The sequence below is a fragment of the Pristis pectinata genome, chromosome 11 (genome assembly GCF_009764475.1).
Source record: "Pristis pectinata isolate sPriPec2 chromosome 11, sPriPec2.1.pri, whole genome shotgun sequence".
Taxonomy (NCBI): Eukaryota; Metazoa; Chordata; class Chondrichthyes; order Rhinopristiformes; family Pristidae; genus Pristis; species Pristis pectinata.
In genome coordinates this window covers 4,615,922-4,638,062 of record NC_067415.1, presented here as the reverse complement: position 1 = coordinate 4,638,062, position 22,141 = coordinate 4,615,922, and the positions used below count along the sequence as shown (strand labels likewise).

The window sequence follows — 22,141 nt, the reverse complement described above, 5'->3', positions numbered from 1 at the left end:
AAACTCAGTGGGCAACTTGGCTTCTGAAGAGCAGAGGGTTGTGAAGGATGCTTAGGGAAAAGGTATTGATGAGCAGAGGACTTGAGCATCGTCCGCTCACCTAACCAGCAGAGCATTAATGGCATTTAATGCCATTCCCAATTGTCCCTGAACTGAATGTCTTGCTGTACTGTCATAAATTGCCCCGAGTATGTAGATGAGTGGTAGAATCTGGGGAAAGTTAATGAGAATGAGGGTGAATAAAATAAGGAAGTCGGGAGAACACACACCAGTCCTCAGTGAGGGGTCAGCGGTGGAAAGGGTGAGCAGCTTCAAGTTCCTGGGTGTCAACATCTCAGGGGATCTATCCTGGGCCCAACACATTGATGCAATCATGAAGAAGGTATGCCAGCGGCTCTACTTCATTAGGAATTTGACATTTTTTATTTCTCTTGCAAATTTCTACAGATGTACAGTGGAGAACATTCTGACTGGTTGCATCACAGCCTGGTACGGAGGCTCCAATGCACAGGATCGCAAGAGGCTGCAGCAGGTCGTAGACTCAGCCAGCTCCATCACAGGCACAACCCTCCCCACCGAGGACACCTTCAAGAGGCGATGCCTCAAGGCAGCAGCATCCATCACTAAAGACCCTCACCATCCAGGCCGTGCCCTCTTCTTGTTACTACTATTGGGTGGGCGGTACAGGAGCCTGAAGACCCACACTCAATGATTTAAGAACAGCTTCTTCCCCTCCACCATCAGATTTCCGAGGGTTCAAATCCGGCCACTGTCTGTAAGGAGTTTGTACATTCTCGTGTCTGTGTGGGTTTCCTCCCACATTCCAAAGACGTACAGGTTAGGAAGTTGCTAGCATGCTAATTTGGCGCCGGAAACATGGCGACACTTGCTGGCTTCCCCCAAAACACTACGCAAAAGATGCATTTCACTGTGTGTTTCGATATACATGTGACCAATAAAGATATGTTATGAACACTACTTTGTTATGCCTTTGGTTTGCACTATTTATTTTGTATAGTCATTTTGTCTTTGCACTATACTGCTGCCGCAAAACAAATTTCACAACATACAAGTCAGTGATGATAAACCTGATTTGGTATGTCTGGTTGATGATCAGCATGGACTCAGTGGGCTGAGGTCCTGCTTCTTGCTGTCTCCTCTAGATCAGAAATGTGTTCATTTCCCACATCTATCGACTGTACCATACAGAACAGAGTGGCAAACCTTCCCTCAAATCCATCTTTGGAATGACTCTCAGAAGAAAAATAAGACGCATGCAACTACGTCTTTTCACATTTCTTTTTATTGTAAAACAAAACCAAATGCAGTTTTCAGATACTGCAATGATCCATCTCCAATGACGACACGGTGTGGGCCAGGAGGTAGTGCAACATGAGTACATCTACTGTCATTCAATAGGAAGCTCAACAATGGAACTGTCACAATTTCCCACCCAACACTCCACTGTCATCAACTGCTCCCAATACAAACAGTTTTGATTGTCCAAGAAATTGAGGGGTTTGCAATAAAAACAGCTCAGATACAATAGAAGTCTTTTTTACCTCCCAAAAAAACAATTGGAACAAGCTCTTGATTATCCAGCAGGGTGGAAAGGTTGTAATGAGCCTCGAGGTTCAAGAAATGACTCGGCCTTAGAAAACCTGGAAACATTCAACAGGCCAGGCAGCATCTGGGGAAGGAGAAACAGTTCATGTTCAGGGTTCATGACCCTTCGTCCCAGACCTGAAACATTAACTGTTCCTCCTTCCACAGATGCTGCCTGACCTTGCATTTTCTTATCTTTATCCATCCCAGATTTCCAAAATCTGCAGTTTTTAAAAAAATTTTCTTGAGATATCTGTGCTACCATCGACTCCACCCAAGAACTAGAAGGATGTTGGCACTTGATTAATGTAAACCAACTGGAAACCACACAGTCCCACCAGAGGCCACAGTCTTACAAGGTGAACTCAATCATGTATCAGTTCCCACCCTCCCAACCTGCTCCTCTCCAGGGATTTCTGCTGGGACATATCATACATGGACTGGGTGCAGGTCAATGGGATTAGTGGAATAAAGTTTTGGCACAGACTAGAAGGGCTGAATGGCCTGTTTTCTGTGTAGTGTTCTATACAGTTAAGGATGAATGACCTGCGTCCCTTAATCTATGAAACAGATCTTTTCTCCTCCATCCAACCAGAGGGCATTTCCAGCATTTTTTTAAAACTAGACTTATTGAACTACATCAATCGTGGGCAGATCCAGAAGCCACCAGTAAAGGCATAATAAGAATTCATTAGAAATCTCTTTGGTGGAGAGGGGCATGAGCCACAACTTGGGAATAACTGTGAGGTATTCAAGGGGAAGCCAGATGCAGAAGAAAGGAAGAGGTTAGATGAACTAGGAGTAGGAACAAGTTTATTGGTCTGATTCACAAGGGATACCAATATATTTAATTAGTGAAATTTTGCCACATCAATTCAATCCCACCAGCAGTAGATTGGTTGCTCATGATTCACCCAGCAGTTATGAAGAATAAAATGTTCCCTTCAGATAAACCAGTCCTCTACTGTCGGGCATTTGTTACCATTTCAAACATGAAAGTGTTTCAAGGTCTCGGTGATGAACACGGCATGTGACAAAGGACACAAAGCTCCCACCTCCATCCCATCACTCCAAAGGAAGTTCAAACTCTTTTGAAGTGCCTTCCATAAAAATAAAAAGTTGAGGTTAAAATCAAAAGATTTCAAAATCAAACCTTTCCAAAAGTTGCCAGGACATTTTGCAAAAATAGAGAAAGTGGTCATTTGTACATCAATGAGGGAATGTCAGCCTTGGCCAGAGTCTCCTGTGAATGTAAATCTCTCACGGGGAGTAGCTGAGATGGATAGAGGCTTTTCTGGAGAAGAGGGGGAGGAAGGTAGATGTGTTAGGGTGCGATGAAGGAAGCTGAGAAGAGGGACCTATGAAGCATCAACAGGAATTGGTTGAGCCAAATCTTCAGTGCGGTGCTATTCAAATCAGCCCCACTTGTTGAGGTTACACAGTGGTGGAGTTAGCCCTGCAAAATCAAGTCTACAGATTCAGTGGATTGGACTAGTGTGGTACAACCAGGATAGAGCCCTAAGAACCAGTTACTCTTAGTTGAAATCCACCCAGCATTTTGAGGAAAGTGGGGTGTTGAGGGAGAAAAACAGGTCCCTTTAATTGACTTGGGGGTAAGGGTGCGGGTTTACAGGACACCATCCTCAAAAAGACCAACTGTTTACTCCCAAGACAGCATGTCACACTGCTCATGTAGAAGTGACATTTCTTTTTTTTGGAAAAAAGAAAGACATGTTGCATTTTGGCCCCACGGATACCAAAGCTGCCTGGTGGCTACAATTCGTCATGCATTTTGCGACCATCTGGTCTTATTAGCCGCCCAACAAAGAGGAATGAACCGGTCCTTTTGTCCTTGACCAGGAAGATGAAGGGGTGGTCAGCATAAAAAACCTCTGGGTTCTTCAGCTCCTCTCGACTGTAGATGAAAGCATCGTATGGGTCGCCATCTGTGCTCCACTCCAAGGCAGTGCCATGGACAATACTGGCCAGGTACAGATCCTTCTTGCCCGAGATTTTGGACAGGTCAGCTTTGCTCTTGTCAACAGCTGTGGTCAAACCAATGCTGCCCAGATGTTTCTATATTCAAAATAAAAAAAAAATTCCAACAGGTCATGACGCACCCAGGAACAAGAGAAGCAAAAATACAATTAACAGAAGAGGCTAGAAACACTCAGCAGGGTCAGGCAGCATCTGTGGAGAGAGAAACACTATGACTTTATGTTGACCCCAGTCTTCTCCTGAACAGATTAATATCCACCATCCCACTTAAATCAGGAGGGGGAGGTTCTCCTTGTGCCCTGGGGCAATCTTTAGTCCTTGTTAATGGCATTATAGTGAGTGCATTTTGAGGAGGTTTGGGGGAGTTTGCCACACGGAAATATAGCCGCCAGGTAGCCTCACAACGCAACAGAGGTAAAACTCTGATAATCCAGCATCCGACTGCTCAGAAATTTATCTGGCTGACTCACTAGACGGGAATGTGAGCCTGGGGGAGAAAATCATCTCAACCACTTCCTCTGGCAGCTCATTCCATATATGGCCCACCCTCTGGGTGAAAATGTTGCTCCTCAGGTTCCCATTAAATCTCTCCCCTCTCACCTTAAAATTATGCCCTATAGTTCTTGATTCCCCAATGCATGGTGGGGGGGGGGGGGGGGGGGGGGGGGGGGGGGTGGAATGTGTGCATTTACCCTATCTATGCCTCTCATGGTTTTATACACCTCTATAAGGTCACCTCTCATCCTCCTACACTCCAAGGAATTTGAAGGCAGAATACAAGGTTAATGGCAGGACTCTTAGCAGTGTGGAGGAATAGAGGGATCTTGGGGCCCACGTCCATAGATCCCTCAAGGTTGTCACGCAGGTCGATAGGGTTGCTAAGAAGGCGTATGGAGTGTTGGCCTTCATTAGTCGGGGTATTGAGTTCAAGAGCCGCGAGGTGATGTTGCAGCTCTATAGAACTCTGGTTAGACCACACTTGGAATAGTGTGTTCAGTTCTGGTCACCTCATTATAGGAAGGATGTGGAAGCTTTAGAGAGGGTGCAGAGGAGATTTACCAGGATGCTGCCTGGATTGGAGAGCATGTCTTATGAGGATAGGTTGAGCGAGCTAGGACTTTTCTCTTTGGAGAGGAGGAGGATGAGAGGTGACTTGATAGAGGTGTACAAGATGATGAGGCATAGACTGAGTGGACAGTCAGAGACTTTTTCCCAGTGCGACAATGGCTAACACGAGGGGACATAATTTTAAGGTGATTGGAGGAAGATATAAGGGGGATGTCAGGGGTAAGGTTTTTTTTTATATACAGAGAGTGGTGGGTGTGTGGAACGCACTGCTTGCAGAGGTTGTGAGGGCAGATACATTAGGGACACTTAAGAGAACATAGAACACTACAGAACAGTACAAGGCCCCTCAGTCCACAACGTTGTGCCGACATTTTATCCTGCTCTAAGATCTATCCAACCCTTCCCTCCCACATAGCCCCCTATTTTACTATCATTCATGAGACTCTTAGACACATGAATGATAGAGAAATGGAGGGCTATGTGGGAGGGAAGGGTTAGGTAGATCTTAGAGCAGGATAAAATGTCGGCACAACATTGTGGGCCGAAAGGCCTGTACTGTGCTGTAGCGTTCTATGTTCTGTGAATAAAGTCCCAGCCTGCTCAATCTCTCTCTCTATAACTTAGTCCCCGGCAACATCCTCATAAATCTTTTCTGCACTCTTTCCAGCTTAGTGGAATCTTGGCTGTCACGGGCTTTGGGATCTGCAGCAGTGCTATACAAGTTCAGGCCTCTCCTTACCTGGAGCTGATGGCTGACCCCAAATGTGCCCTTTGGCAAGGAGATGGCCACCGCCCGTTTCTTCATTTTGCTGACCCAGGCGTTGATCTGCTCCTTGGTCAGCAGCTTCTCGACTCCGTCCAGGGGCTGCAGCTGGAAGGGCATGATGAAGATCACGCTGGAGCGCTCAGCAGACAGCTGCATCTCCAGCACGTACACCTCATTTGCTTCATCCACGTAGAAGTTATACAAGCCTAAAGTGCAGAGACCAGAAGATAAAAGGCTCAGCAGAACCATTCAACACCAGCAAGGATCCCAGCACAAGGAACGAAGGTCAGATAACTGGCACAGTGAGTAGAGCCACAGCCTCACAGCTTGAGCAACCCAGTTTCGATCCTGACCTCGGGTGCCATCAATGAGGAGTTTGCACGTGATCGCGTGGGATATCCTCCCCCCCAGGTGCTCCAGTTTCCTCCCACATCCCAAAGATGCGCAGGATTGGTAGGTTAATTGCCCCTAGAGTGTAGGCGAGGGGTAGGATCTTGGGGGGGGGGGGGGGGGGGGTGGGGTAGTTGATGGGAATGTGGGGAGAATAAAATGGGCCCGGTATAGGACTGGTGGAAATGGATGGTTGATGGTCGGCACAGACTCGGTGGGCCGAAGGGCCTGTTTCCATGCTGTGTGACTCTAATGAAGGCAGAGGATGAGGAGATTTGTGGGAAGAACTGCGAGATTCCGTGATCTGGAATACGCTACCCACAGTGGAAGTGAAAACGGGGATTTTCAGAAAGGAAACTGGAGAAATTCTTGAAAGGAGGGAAAAAAAATTGCAGGGCTGGGTGGGACCAGCTGAAACATACACCCAAAGAGCTCATCCAGGTCTGATGGGCCAAACGGCCCCCTTCAATGCTGCAAGATTCCAGGTGCTTTGGAAAGAAATTAATGACATCCCTGCAGGCAATAGATTCCAGTCGAAACCACTTCATGGGTTGGCAAAATGGGGACAAAATGTCAATTTGCATTTTTTTATTTTAAATTAAAAATCACTGATGAAAAAAAAGTTGGTCCTACCACATTGAATGGACACTGTTCATTAGGTCAATAATTTCTTCCCCCCCACCACAGATGCTGCTCGACCCACTGAGTTCCTCCAGCAGATTGTTTACTAACCCAATGCATCTACGCTGCAGCTCATAATCAAGACCTCTGCAAATCAGAACAGCTAGCAAGCAACTACTATGCCTCAGCAGGTGGAACCTGAAGCCCCAGCCAAACAGCCTTCTGACAGCTTATATTGTCCAAGGCCTACCCACCCTTCTAGATATCTGCTGGCCAGAGAACCAGCATTTTCTAATTTTTTTTAAATGATTTAAATAATACATTTTAAAGCATTCAACTTCGCCAAGTTACTAGAAAAGATTAAGATCAATTAAAGACAAATCATTCACCTTCTTTAATGAAGTTTGCTGGCACCATTCAAATAAGTTGGGACAGGTCAGGTGCCAGTTATGGTTTAAAGCCGAGGGAACTGATAGGAAACCATAGAAAAATACAGCACAATACAGGCCCTTCGGCCCACCATGTTGTGCCGACCAGCTAACCACACCTACGACTATCTAACCCTTTCCTCCCACATATCCCTCTATTTTAAATTCCTCCATATGCTTATCTAACAACTTCTTGAACTTGTCCAACATATCAGCCTCCACCACCACCCCAGGCAGCGCATTCCGTGCACCAACCACTCTCTGGGTGAAAAACCTCCCTCTGACATCCCTCTTGAACTTCCCACCCATTACCTTAAAGCCATGTCCTCTTGTATTGAGCATTGGCGCCCTGGTGAAGTGGCACTGGCTGTCTACTCTATCTACTCCTCTCAATATCTTGTACACCTCTATCATGTCTCCCCTTATCCTCCTTCTCTCCAATGAATAAAGCCCTAGCTCCTTTAGTCTCTCCTCATAATCCATACTCTCTAATCCAGGCAGCATCCTGGTAAATCTCCTCTGCACTCTCTCCAATGCCTCCACATCCTTCCTATAATGAGGCGACCAGAACTGGACACAGTACTCTAAATGTGGTCTAACCAGAGTTTTGTAAAGCTGCATCATCACTTCACGGCTCTTAAACTCGATCCCACGACTTATGAAAGTTAACATCCCATAACTTTCTTAACTACCTTATCCACCAGTGTGGCAATTTTCAGGGATCTGTGGATATGAACCCCGGATCCCTCTGCTCCTCCACACTGCCCAGAATCCTGCCATTTACCTTGTATTCTGCCTTGGAGTTTGTCCTTCCAAACTGTACTACCTCACACTTCTCCGGATTGAACTCCATCTGCCAATTCTCAGCCCAAGCTCTGCATCCTATCAATATCCCTCTGTAAGCTTCGACAGCCCTCCACACTATCCACAACACCACCTATCTTTGTGTCGTCTGCAAACTTGCTAACCCACCCTTCCACCCCCTCATCTAAGTCATTAATAAATATCACAAGAAGTAGAGGTCCCAGAACCAATCCCTGTGGGACACCACTAGTCACAGCCCTCCAATCCGAATGCACTCCCTCCACAACAACCCTCTGCTTTCTACAGGCAAGCCAATTCTGAATCCACACGGCCCCTGACCTTCTGAAGAAACCTACCATGTAGAACCTTGTCAAACGCCTTACTAAAATCCATGTAGACCACATCTACTGCACTACCCTCATCAATCTTCCTGGTCACCTCCTCAAAGAACACTATCAGGCTTGTGAGGCAAGATCTTCCCTTCACAAAGCCATGCTGGCTGTCTCTAATTAGTCCATGTTTCTCCAAATGCTCATAGATCCTCTCTCTTAGAATCCTTTCTAACAGCTTACCCACCACAGACGTAAGGCTCACTGGTCTGTAATTCCCTGGACTATCTCTTCTACCTTTTTTGAATAAGGGGACAACATTTGCCACCCTCCAATCCTCCGGTACCATTCCTGTGGAAAACGAGTACTCAAAGATCCTAGCCAACAGTTCAGCAATCTCCTCCCTCACCTCACGAAGCAGCCTGGGGAATATTCCATCAGGCTCTGGGGACTTATCTGTCCTAATATTTTCTAGCAGCTCCAACACATCCTCTCTCTTGATATCTACATGCCCTAGAACATTACCCTTACCAACACTGTCCTCAGCGCCATCAAAACCTCTCTCCTTGGTGAATACTGAAGAGAAGTATTCATTGAGAACCTCACCCACTTCCACAGCTTCCAGGCACATCTTCCCACCTTTGTCTCCAATTGGACCTACCTTTACTCTAGCCATCCTTCTGCTCTTCATGTACGAGAAAAAAGCCTTGGGATTCTCCTTAAGCCTATTCGCCAAAGCCTTTTCATGTCCCCTTCTTGCTCTCGTCAGCCCCTTCTTAAGTTCCTTCCTTGCTACTCTATATTCCTCACGAGCCCTATCTGATCCTTGCTGCTTACACCTGATCTATGCTGCCTTTTTCTTCCTAACTAGTTGTTCCACCTCTCTCGTCACCCACGGTTCCTTCACCCTGCCATTCCTTCTCTGTCTCACCAGGACAAATTTATCCCTAACATCCTGCAAAAGATCCCTGAACATTGACCACATCTCCACAGTACATTTCCCTTCAAAAATGTCATCCCAATTTACACTCTCAAGTTCTCACCTTAGAGCCTCATAATTCGCCTGTCCCCAATTAAATACCTTCCCGTCCTCTTTGCTCCTATCCCTGTCCGTGACAATGCTAAAGGTTATGGAGCAGTGGTCACTGTCCCCCAAATGCTCACCCACCGAGAGATCTGTCACCTGACCCAGTTTATTACTTAAAACTAGATCTAATATGGCATTCCCTCTAGTCAGCCTGTCAACATACTGTGACAGGAATCTGTCCTGGACACACTTAACAAACTCTGCCCCGTCTAAACCTTTGGCACTAAGCAGGTGCCAATCAATATTTGGGAAGTTGAAGTCTCCCATGATAATAACCCTGTTATTTTTGCATCTTTCCAAAATCTGCCTCCCAATCTGTTCCTCAGCATCCCTGCTGCTGCTGGGGGGCCTATAGAATACTCCCAGTAGAGTAACTACTCCTTTCTTGTTCCTACCTTCCACCCATATTGACTCTAGAGAGGATCCTTCTACATTATCGACCCTTTCTGCAGCTGTAATAGTGTCTCTGACCAGTATCGCCACCCCTCCTCCTCTTCTCCCCCCTTCCCTATCTCTTTTAAGACACTGGAAACCAGGAATATTCAATAGAATATTCCAAGAAAGGTATTCAATCCCTCAACTCAGAAGAATCAGGATAGAGCCTGGAGCAGAAAACTGCTGGAGGAACTCAGCGGGTCGGGTAGCATCTGTGGAGGGAAATGGACAGTCGACGTTTCAGGTCGAGACCCTTCATCAGGACGCTCCCTGGGTGGACTCGGCCTGTTCCATCATGGGTACAGCCCTCCCTACCACAGAGGACATCTACAAGGGGCAACGTCTCAGGAAGGCGACATCCATCATCAGGGACCCCCGCCATCCGGGCCGTGCCCTCTTCTCGATCTGCTGTCAGGCAGGAGGTACAGGAGCCCGAATACCCACACCTCAAGGTTCAACAACAGCTTCTTCCCCACTGCCATCAGGTTCTTGAAACGACCTGAACAACCCGAACACTACCTCAGACTACATTCCTTTTTCTCTCTCCCTCAATCTTGTACTAGTGTCGTTATGTTTGTTTTCTTCTTTACTTTGCACACATGCATGTTTAATTTATATTAATTTAAGTTTAACTTATGTTTGTCATGTACTGTGCTGCTGTTGCAAAAAGCTAATTTTCACAGCATTTACACCCTATCCATGGATCCCTATGACAACGATAAATTTGAACTTGAACCTTAAAAGTCTGGACTGAGGAATTTAGGAGCAGAGAAAGAGGTCAAATGCACCTATGTCTGACCTCTGGAATATTCCCGACATGCAGTACATGGACATCTGAAACATGGACATTGCAGTTCCTAATGGATCTCCTGGCTAGCTGTCAGTGCAATCCAACCCAATGATAATTCACCACTCAAATAAGCTTTGGACACGTGAGTACTCCCCCTGTTCTTTTCCAAAGCAGCCACCCAAAAGGGGCCAGTGCAAAGGACAACACCTCCTGTGGGACAACACCCCATCAGCCCCGACCCTGGAAGTGCCAGTCTGAACGTGGTCCTGGGAACCTCTGGAGAAAGGAGAACCTACCGGTGCGGTGCATCATGTCTATCGCAACCGTCTCAGAGCGGGTGACCATGAAACTCCGTTGGTCCACCATCTTGTGGTGGAATTTCTCATTCCAGTGAGCTGCAATTAAGAAGAGAATTCCGTCAATCCTTTTCTACAAGTGGATATGACCGATGATAGACAGAGAAATAGAAGAACTCTTGATCGCCCAATCTACCTCATTGTGGCCCTTGCACGTTATACGTCTACCAGCACTGTACTCTCTCTGCAGCTGCAACACTAGGTTCTACATTCTATTTTTCTTTTTACTCCATATGGCATGATCTGCCTGGATGGCACGCAAACAAAAGCTTTTCACTGTATCTATCACAATAACAAACCAATTCCAATACCAGCAAAGAATGCTTCTTGGGATGGCAGACTTGGAGAGACTGAAGGAGCTGGAAATCAAGGTGGAAGCAAAGTTTTAAAGGTGTTCAAAACTACGAAAGGGTTTGATAGTTAAATATAGAAGTAGCTTCTACTGGCAGGAGGGTTGGTGACGTAAGGATAAGGTTTCTGGCAAAACAATCAGAAAAGGAACATTCCCCACCCCATTGAATTGTGATCAAGGACACTTCCCAAAAAGGCTGTGGATTCAATTCAACAGGAACTTTCTGCAGAGACTTGGATAAGTATTTGGAAGGGTAAAAGTTTACAGACACTGGGGAAATAACATCAGGCTAACTGGAAAACTCTTCCGTATGGATTTAACCAGTGACCAAAATGCTAGACTTACGTTTAAAGAACATGGCATTGATGATCATGGCTCCGTCGGTTTTCTCCAGGTCCTTGGTGATCTCAGGAAGCTTGCCATCTGTGGTCTTTGCTGCCCACTCATTGATGGCCTTCAGGGCACCCTTCTTGTCCCTGAAGTTGATCTTGGAGTGCTCAAGGTTGTAGTGCTTCTTGCTCTTCTGCACAAAGTCCTCGGTGAATTTCACTGAGGTGGGACCGTAGAGCTGGCTGCCGATTCTCCAGGTCCCATTGCGCGCCTTGGAGTTGCTGACTTCCGCCAGGAGCTGGGAGATCGACAGATGGAACTTGTCGTCTTGCACCTTGCTCATGTCGAGCAGAGCCTTCGCCTCAGAGGCGGTTGAGTCCTGGCCCCCAAGCGACACTGTTCCCAGGGAGGAGGCGAGCACCACAGGAGAGAGCAGGATGTTTCTGGTGGCTTTGTCCTTGGCCATGGCATGGTACAGGTTCAATCCCAGCTTGATGCTGGCGTCCGCCAATGTGGCCGCATGTTCGCTCAGCTTCTCCTCGGCAGCCGAGACTGCAGCAATCACCAGGCCAACAGCCAACAGCTTCATCAGCCACATGGTTCCAATTGACAGAGACAGAGTGATCCTAAAAAATAAACCAAACTTGTTAAGAGGCCAGCTGCTAATCCTACTAACTTCACACTCCAAGGCTGCAACCCCAGTGTCATACTCAGAGTCAGCTGAATATGGAGGGTTAGAGTTCAAAAATACACAATTTCAACAATTGTACGGGGTGTTGGGTGTCCAGGGTGTTGGCCCCTTCTGGCAATTCCAACGCACAGGAAGGCAAGAGGCTGCAGAGTGTAGTGGACACAGCCTGGTCCATCACGGGCACAGCCCTCCCTATCACTAACAGCATCTACAGAAGGTGCTGCCTCAAGAAGGTGGCATCCATCATCAAGGTTCCCCACCATCCAGGCCATGCCCTCTTCTTGCTGCTACCGTCAGGCAGGAGGTACAGAATCCTGAAGTCCCACACCACTAGGTTCAGGAACAGCTACTTCCCTACAACCACCGGGTTCTTGAACCGACCTGCACAACCCCAACCCTACCTCAGCAACAGAACACTACGGACCACCTCTTGCACTGCCATGGACTTGTCTCTGATTGTGTCTTTGTTTTATTTTGCACAAAGGTCTTGGTTTTGCAGTCTTTTTTTCTGCTGTATAATATAATATTATAGATAATTTATGTAATATTTATATTTTGTGTGTTGTCCATACAGCATCTGTGATACTGCTGCAAGTTTTTCATTGTACCTGTACCACACTGTCCTTGTGCACACAACAATAAACTCAACTTGACTACTTTTGAAATTGAATAAAAAATTGTAACGTGTACTGGTGTCCACTGCCACTGTTCTTGGGATGGTTTAACTTCACCTCTGGATAGAGGTTTGTTTATCCTTGCAAACATTCTCCCTTTCTGCTCTGGTGCATAAAATCATGAGGAATGTAGCTAGGGTGAATGTACACAGTCTTTTTCCCAGGGAACTAAAAACTAGAGGGCATAGCTTTAGGGTGAGAGGTGAAGGATTTAAAAGGGACCTGAGGGGCAACTTTTTCACACATGGTGGTGCCAAAAAAAGTGGTTGAGAAAGGTACATTAACAACATTTAAAAGACATTTGGACAGTACATGGATAGGAAAGGTTTAGAGGCCTATAGGCCGACCGTGGGCAAATGGGACGAGCTTAGATGGGAATCTTGGTCACTATGGACGAGTTGATAAATTGGTTTATTATTGTCATATGTACAAAGGTACAGTGAAAAACTTTGTTTTGCATGCCGTCCATAAAGATCATTTCATCACATCAGTGCATTGAGGTAGTACAAGGGAAAACAATAACAGAATGCAGAAGAAAGTGTTACAGTTACAGAGAAAGTGCAGTGCAGGCAGACAATAAGGTGCAAGGTCATAACGAGGTAGATTGTGAGATCAAGAGTCTATTTTAGCGTACTAGGGAACCATTCAATAGTCTTATAACAGTGGGATAGAAGCTGTCCTTGAGCCTGGTGGTACATGCTTTCAGGATTTTGTATCTTCTGCCCAATGGGAGGGGGGAGAAGAGAGAATGCCTGTGGCATACTGCAGAGTCTGTTCTGAAACAGTCAAATGTTTGTCTCAAGTTATTGGCTTCACACACACACATTCACAGGGGCTGCTAACAAGTAACAGCTCTGCACTGTGTAATTTCCTGTGCCAAACTATGGCCTTTGAATCTTGAGCAACGGTCCTAGATCACTTTTACACGGTTCTTGTAGTCAGAGCTCCTTCCACGTGGCAGAACCTCAGCCTGAGGGTGGGGGAGGACTTCCAATCTGTCTGCCAACTTGCCAATCCATCCAATCATGGCTCTGATGATTCAGCAAACAGCTTTTCAACTGTAGCACCATGTTAAGATCCTATCATTATACAGCTTGCTGGCTGTCTACCAGAGCTTAGGACAACACAAGGAAATTGCTAGTTTCAGTGGCAATGCTCCATCCTACCCACTCCCCACAACTAACCACTCTTTCGCCATCTGTCTCTGTACTGGGTTCAGTAACACAGGCAATGCCTCCCATTCCTGCTTCTCTTCAAGTGGCTTTAGGACAACTCCTGGTGCCCCAACGAACACCGATATATTCACTGAGACCGCAAGAGACTGCAGGGAGCTGTGAACGCAGCCCAGTCCATCACACAAACCAACTTCCCCTCCGTCTAGACTTCTCGCTGCCTTGGTAAAGCAGCCAGCATAATCAAAGACCCCACCCACCCCGGACATTCTATCTTCTACCCCCTCCCATCGGGCAATAGATACAAAAGCCTGAAAGCACGTACCACCAGGCTCAAGGATAGCTTCTATCCTGCTGTTATAAGACTATTGAACGGTTCCCTAGTACGATAAGATGGATTCTTGAGCTCACAATCTCCCTCGTTGTGACCTTGCACCTTATTGTCTGCCTGCACTGCACTTTCTCTGTAGATGTAACACTTTATTCTGCATTCTGTTATTGTTTTATCTTTTACTACCTCGATGCCTGTTGTAATCAATTGATCTGTATCAACAGCGTGCAAGATAGGTTTTTCACTGTACCTCAGTACATGTGACAATAATAAACCAATTCCAATCGTGAACTGACCTCTCATACGCTAAAGATGAATTCTTTATCTCTCAATCTACCTCATAGGTGGCCCTTGCACTTTATCTGTCTACCTGCACTTCCTCTGTAACACTATATTCTGCATTCTATTTATGCTTTACAGTGCCAGCGACCCGAGTTCAATTCCGGCCGCTGTCTGTAAGGAGCTTGTATCGTCTCCCTGTGTCTGCGTGGGTTTCCTCCGGGTGCTCTGGTTTCCTCCCACATTCCAAAGACATACAGGTTAGGAAATTGTGGACATGCTATGTTGGCGCTGGAAGCGTAGCGACACTTGCGGGCTGCCCCCAGAACACTCTACGCAAAAGATGCATTTCACTATGTGTTTCGATGTACATGTGACTAATAAAGATACCTTATTCTACTACCTCCATGTACTTACGTATAGAATGATCTGTCTGGATGGCCCACAAAACAAAAGCTTTTCATTGCATCTAGGTACATGTGACAACAATAAACCTCAGCACTCCATAGCACTCATAGCTCCCACAGCACCCCTGACAGAGCAGAACATCACAAAGCAACGAGAAGATAGCGAGCAAAATTTGACCATGCTCGGAGAGGTGGCCGATAGCTCAGCTAAAGAGATAGGTGTTAAGGGACACCATTACAATGATTTCATTTTTCACCTCTAGGTGACACTGGCAATGATGGCATTTATTGTCCGTTCCTAACTGCCCCTCGAGAAGGTGGGGGCGAGCTGCCTTCTTGAGCCGCTGCAGCCCTCACAAGATCACAAGACAAAGGAGAAGTAGGCCATTCGGCCTATTGAGTCTGCTCCGCTACCTCACCATGAGCTGAACTATTCTCCCATCTAGCCCCAATTCCTGGCCTTTTCCCCATATCCCTTGATACCCTGACTAATTAGATATCTATCTATCTCTTACTTAAACACCCTCAACAATCAGGCCTCCACAGCTGTATGTGGCAATGAATTCCATAAATCCACGACCCTCTGGCTAAAGAAATTTCTCCTCATTTCTGTTCTAAATGAGTACCCTCTAATTCTAAGACTGTGCCCTCTAGTTCTGGACTCACCCACCAAGGGAAACAGCTTAGCCACATCTACTCTGTCCAGTCCTTTCAACATTAGAAATGTCTCTGAGGTCCCCTCTCATTCTTCTGTACTCCAATGAGTACAGTCCAACAGCTGACAATCTCTCATCATATGTAAGCCCTTTCATTCCGGGAATCATCCTTGTAAATCTTCTCTGAACCCTCTCCAACATCAGCACATCCTTCCTAAGATAAGGGGCCCAAAGCTGGACACAGTGTTCCAAATGAGCTCTCACCAGTGCCCCACAGAGCCTCATCAACACCTCCTTACTTTTATATATTACACCTCTCGAAATGAATGCCAGCATAGCATTCACTTTCCTTACCGCCGATCTGACCTGGTGGTTAACCTTTAGGGTATCCTGCACGAGTACCCCCAAGTCCCTTTGTACTTCTGTACTTTGAATTTTCTCCTCACCTAGATAATAATCTGCCCACTTATTTCTTCTTCCTTCTGGTGAAGGGGCTCCCACGGTGCTGTTGGGGAGGAAGTTCCAGGATTTAGACCCAGTGATGGTGAAGAAACAGCAATATATTTCCAAGCCAGGATGGGGCGTGACTTGGAGGGGAACCTGCAGGTGGTAGTGTCTCCGAGCCTGCTACGCTGGTCTTTCCTGATGGGAGAAGGAAAGAATACACAAATGTGGGCTGTATTAACCGAAGTTTCAATGCTTTTAGTGAAGAGGTGACTGAAATCTCCAATATTATGAGCAACTGAATTCTTCGCCCTCTGCTTCATGTCTGCAGCTCAGGAGACCTGGGACCAGGGAACAGGGGCTAAACATCAGAGCCAGGTGGCAAATTGGGAATCACTTGCACACACACACAATGGTGGTAATTTGTACCATTCTTCCACAAATGGCACTTGATTCTGTAACGTTAATGATGAGCAGGAGTAGGCCATCCAATCCTTTGAGCCGTCTAGCAAGATCATGGGCTGACCTACTACCTCAGTGCCATTTCCCTGCCCCATACATGCTCGATTCCCTCAAATCCAGAGATCCATCCATCTCCGTTTTGAATGAACTAATCCGACTGAGAATCCTTGTTTCCTGGGTAGAGAATTCCAAAGATTCACCACCCTCTCCGTGAAGAACTTTCTGGTATCGGTATTGGTTTATTATTGTCACTTGTACCGAGGTACAGTGAAAAGCTTGTCTTACAAACCGATCTCCATCTCCATCCATGCCCAACCACTTATCCCAACAACGTAGACTCTGGTTCTCAATTCCTCAACCAAGGGAAACATCCTTTCTTGCTTCCAGGCACATCGAGCATGGAAGGAATTTTGCAAGTTTCAATCAGATCTCTCTTTTCTCTCAACTCCAGGACCCAGTTTCCACATATGACAGACCTGCCTACCCAGTACCTAGACTAGCAAATCTTCACTGCAACCCCCGACAAATACATCCTTTCTTAGGTTTAATCTCACCACAGCCTGTATGATAAGAGTCAGATAAGAGATGAGATATCTTTATTAGTCACATGTACATCGAAACACACAGTGAAATGCAACTTTTGCGTAGAGTGTTCTGGGGGCAGCCCGCAAGTGTCGCCACGCTTCTGGCACCAACATAGCACGCCCACAACTTCCTAACCCGTACGTCTTTGGAATGTGGTAGGAAACCGGAGCACCCGGAGGAAACCCACACAGACACTGGGAGAACGTACAAACTCCTTACAGACAGCAGCCGGAATTGAACCCGGGTCACTGGCGCTGTAGTAGCGTTACGCTAACCGCTACACCACCATGCCTGCCCGATGACTTTCATCGGGTGACTAAAGGTTTGCAGCACGAAACGTTGATTCTCTTCTCTCTCCACAGAGCTGACCTGTTGTATTTGGAGCATTTACTGTTCTTACGTCATCAGCTTTTGTTTACTTTATCTTCTTTTTCCCCTCCCAGTAATTGTCCTCAGGGGAGTCCCATGAACACTGTCCCATTACAATGATCAATTCTTGGCTGTATGGACTCCTGGGATGTTTTAATCACATGTATGGTGGTGCAGCAGGTTGTCATACAGCACAGAAACAGGCCCTTCGGCCCAAATCGTCCATGCTGACCAAGATGCCTATCTATGCCAATCGTTTGCCTGCATTTGCCCCATATCCCTCTAAACCTTCCCTATCCATGGATCTGTCCAGATGTCTTTTAAACACCGTAATTGTACCCACCTCTACCACTTCCCCTGGCAGCTTGTTCCATATACCCACCACCCTCTTTGTGGACAAACTTTCCCCAAGAATCCCCTTTAACTCTTTCCCCTCTCACCTTAAACCTGTGCCCTCTAGTCTTAGATTCCCCTACCCTGGGGAAAAAACTGTGCCCCTCATGATTTTACAAACCTCTATAAGATCATCACTCAGCCTCCTACACTTCAGGGAAAACAGTCCCAGCCTATCCAGTCTCTGCTTATAACTCCAGCCCCGGTAACATCCTTGTGAATCTTTTCTCCACCCTCTCCAGCTTAATCACATCCTTCCTATAGTACGGTGACCGGAACTGCACACAATACTCCAGGGGAGGTCTCATCAAAATCCTACACAGATGTAACAGGACGTCCCAACTCCTGTACACATTGCCCCGTCCGATGAAGGCAGTGCTGCTCCCTCACAGTTCCAGTGACCTGTGTTTGATCCTGACCTCCGGTGCTGTCTGTGTGCAGTTTGCAAGTTCTGCCTGTGACCGTGTGGGCTTCCCCAGAATATTCAGGTTTCCTCCCACAGACCAAGGATGTGCTGGGAGGTTAACTGGTGTTCATTAGTTACCTCTGGTGTAGGTTAGTGGCAAAAGAACCAAAGGGGAGTTGACGGGCGTGCATGAGAGAGAGTAAGTTGCAGGGGTACAAGGAAATGAGAATGATGGGATTGCTCTGCTAGCAGCCAGTATGGACCTGATATGCCGAATGGCCTCCTTCTGCATGGTAGCGTAGCGGTTAGCGTAACGCTATTACAGTGCCAGCGACCCGGGTTCAATTCCCGCCGCTGTCTGTCAGGAGTTTGTACGTTCTCCCCGTGTCTGCGTGGGTTTCCACCGGGTGCTCCGGTTTCCTCCCACATTCCAAAGATGTGCGGGTTAGGAAGTTGTGGGCGTGCTATGTTGGCGCCAGAAGCGTGGCGACACTTGCGGGCTGCCCCCAGAACACTCTACACAAAAGATGCATTTCACTGTGTGTTTCGATGTACATGTGACTAATAAATATCTTATCTTAATATACAAGGAATGTACTTCCTGCCTCCAACCACTCCCACAGCCTGCTGTTTACCAACAGAACTCACATGCCTGGCTGACTTTCTCCTCCATTTCCAGGACTAAAATAATAATGAAGAAGATTATTGCAGTTTAACAGATTTTTACCCTGGGGTTTTGCTCCCAGCCTTCTCCTGGGGGATTACTCCCACTCCTGAAAACTCCAGGACAAGCCTGGAGCATCGGTAACTCTGGTCTGGTCACACCCAAGCCCTCCGCGAGGTTTCCTGCCTATACCACAACTCCCCTCCACTCAGCCAGAAAGGTAGTTGTTAATAAATGCTAACCGCTTCACTGAAGTAATGAAAGTCCAACAAACAACTTTCCCCTCCTTGGGGAAAAGTTACAGGGCCCAAGATTTCATTCCCATCTCATTTACTGATGGGGGAAAATTAAATTGTAGACTGGCTGATGCCTTTGCTACTACAGCTGTGGCATAAAAGAAAATGGGTATTCAACTTGTACTTATACAGCTGTGTAAATTAAGTCCCAACTCCGAGGCAGAGGGGTTTTCAAGTAGAATCAACACTGAGGCACGCAAGGACATGTCGAAGTAGCAGATGAAGTAGAGTTCTTTACGAGACCTCGGGTCGGGGAGGTTAGGGTGGGAGAGCTAAAATTTAGTTGCTAGTAGCTGAAGACACAGCCACCATTGCTGGGACAACGGGAAGGAAGGAAGAAGTGTAGAAAGCTCTAACAGGCTGCAGGGGGAGCACAGATTTCCAAATCTGGAGGAACTCAGCCGGTCAAGGCAGCATCTGTGGACGGTCAACGATTCAGGTCGGGACCCTTCGCCTGGACCGAGAGACAGAGGGGAGATAGCCGGTATAAAGAGGTGAGGGGAGGGGGTGGCAGGCGTTAAGGTGGATCCAGGTGAGGAGGGGTGAGAGGCAGATGGAGGAGGGGGGAGACAGTGACAGAGGCTGGGAGGTGAGAGGTGGAGGCAACAAATGGTGGGATCTGATAGGAGAGGAAGGTGGAGCCTGGAACCAAATAAGGGAGGTGGGGAGGGCAGAGGGGAACAGTGGGGGGGAGGGGACCCAGCGGGAGGAGTGTGTGATTCTTCTAATCTCCTGTCCATCTTTCTGGGAACAAGCTGACATTGCCCTCACTGTCTCCTTGACCTCCACCAAATGAAACGGTATCGCTTGTGGAATGTGACAGACTGACTTCAAGTTACAACGGTCGTGCGTTCAGTCCCGGCACAGATCCTAAATACACAGAAGGGAAAATCCCTGCCCGGAAGGGCTGAGATTCTCTCAGTCCCGGCAAGGAGCAGGAGAAATACACCAACATTCTTGAAAAGAAACACACACATCATAAGAAATAGAGGGTCTAACCTTGAAACTTTTTCAAAGTGATGTCAACTTTTGTCTTTGTCATTCTGAAAGAAAATTAAAATATCAAGGACAGGATCACTCCCTCCCCTGTTGAAAGGGAACGTGTGGTTGGAGGAATTTTAATAGACAGAAGAGGAGGGAATGTTTTTTCTCTCTACTCTGTGCCTTTAAACAAATCTCAAGTTTAAAAGTCTTCAGAGAAGCCCACCCAATCAGTGCAGAACTGCCAGGAGAAGGGGAGGGGGCAAGGAACCAGCCAATGATAGTTGCCAGAGTAGACACATTCGTCCAGACGTCTGGAAGATTCCTTAACCATTTCCCCACCCCATCCCAGCCCCCACCACGTAAGCTGGAATTGCAATAAGATTTTCCAAGGACAATCCAATGAATAAAGAAAAGCAAGTTTAAAAAAAAAGAAAAAAATTCCAGGATTTAATAGGGCGAGAAGTTTAACTTTGAGCACTAGTTTGTTAAAACTTTGACCAAACTTCTGCAAAGTTTGACCAAACTTCTGCCAAGTTTGCGGTGTACCGGCTTCTTCGTGACCCAGTTCCCGAGTCAAATGGAGCTCTTTTCTGCAGTTGATGCATTTCATTTGAACCTAGATTAGTTCTCATGATCCACGCCAGGGCGACCCGACCCCTGAAACTCCCAGCTCCCAGGCGCAGGGACGAAAAGCCCCGCGCCGGCTGCTGGGATCAAGCCTCCCGTCTGCTGGGATGAGAACCCATAAGTTGCTGGGATCAGCAACTCCCAAGGCTGGAAGGTGGTCTCATGCCGGTTCGAGGGATCAGGAATTCCCTGGCGCTGGGATCAGGAGTTCTTACCTGTTGACATTTGGTCCTTAACTGCTGGAGTGAGGAACTCTCAGCTGCTGGGATAAGGAGTTTCTCCCTGCTGGAATTTGGGCTCCTAGCTGCTGGAATCAAAAACTCCCCTGTGCAGGAATAATTTTCTCCCTGCCGGAATTTGGGCTCCTAGCTGCTGGAATCAAAAACTCCCGTGCTGGAATGAATTCCTCCTCCCTGCTGGAGTTAGGAATTCTCAGCTGCTAGGATCAGGAGTTCCTGCCTACTGGAATTTGAGCTGCTGGAATCACAAACTCTCCCGTGCTGGGAATAAGAACTCTGGGTTGCTGGAATTAGGGTCTCACCTGCTTCTCTCTGCGCCTCTTGGCTCTCCGGCTGAAGCTCTGCTCCGACGGAAGGTTCCCAAAAAATGGACCACGTCCTCCCGAACGACAAATACTTAAAGACTCGAAGCGTGAACTGGGTAAATGTGGGGCGGATTCCACCCACCCAACTCGGCAAGGCTTCCGCTGGGTCCCAAAGCCCACGGCTTCCACTGCCACTCATTGCAAAGTGCACAATTGTCCACACAACGAACCAAGAATTCAGACCAGACTCAGATTCTGATCAGTTTATTGGAACTGGTATTGGTTTACTACCGTCATATGTACCGAAATACGGTGACAGGCTTTTGTTTGTGTGCCACCCAGACAGATCATTCCATGCATAAGTACATCGAGGTAGTACAAAATGAAAACATAATGCAGAATATAGTGTTGTAATTACAGAGAAAGTGCAGTGCAGGCAGACAAATAAAGTGCAAGGGCCAGACGAGGTAGATTGGGAAGTCAAGAGTTAGAACATAGAACATTACAGCACAGTACGGGCCCTTCAGCCCACGATGTTGTGCCGATCTATGTAAACCTACTCCATGATCAATCTAACCCTTCCCTCCTGCACAGCCCAGAACCTTCCATTTTTCTTACATCCATGTGCCTGTCTAAGAGTTTTTTAAATGTCCCTATTGTATCAGCCTCTACCACCACCCCTGACCCCTGGCATTGCGTTCCAGACACCCACCACTCTCTGTGTAAAAAACCTACCTCTGACATCTCCCCTAAACTTTCCTTCTCTGACAAACTGGTGTTTGGGGAAAACCCTGGGGA

At 47.0% G+C, this 22,141-nt stretch overlaps 1 protein-coding gene across 5 annotated transcripts; it reads right to left on the bottom strand.

Moving 5' to 3' along the window:
- Positions 1 to 1,291: 1,291 nt before the first annotated feature.
- On the bottom strand, positions 1,292 to 21,433 carry LOC127575711 (serpin H1-like). 5 transcript variants are annotated; one of them, XM_052025704.1, is made up of 7 exons: positions 21,341 to 21,412; positions 20,188 to 20,231; positions 16,016 to 16,211; positions 11,375 to 11,985; positions 10,618 to 10,716; positions 5,411 to 5,643; positions 1,292 to 3,681 (listed from the first exon to the last, which is right to left on the bottom strand). In XM_052025704.1, exons 4-7 carry the CDS (start codon positions 11,955 to 11,957, stop codon positions 3,379 to 3,381), a joined length of 1,218 nt encoding a protein of 405 aa, XP_051881664.1. In that variant the 5' UTR covers positions 11,958 to 11,985; positions 16,016 to 16,211; positions 20,188 to 20,231; positions 21,341 to 21,412; the 3' UTR covers positions 1,292 to 3,378. The 5 variants fall into 5 exon arrangements, with proteins under 5 accessions (XP_051881664.1, XP_051881667.1, XP_051881662.1 ...); XM_052025707.1 differs by having other exon boundaries at positions 16,016 to 16,074; positions 21,341 to 21,389; XM_052025702.1 differs by lacking the exon at positions 20,188 to 20,231 and having other exon boundaries at positions 21,341 to 21,433.
- Between the last annotated feature and the right edge of the window lie 708 nt (positions 21,434 to 22,141).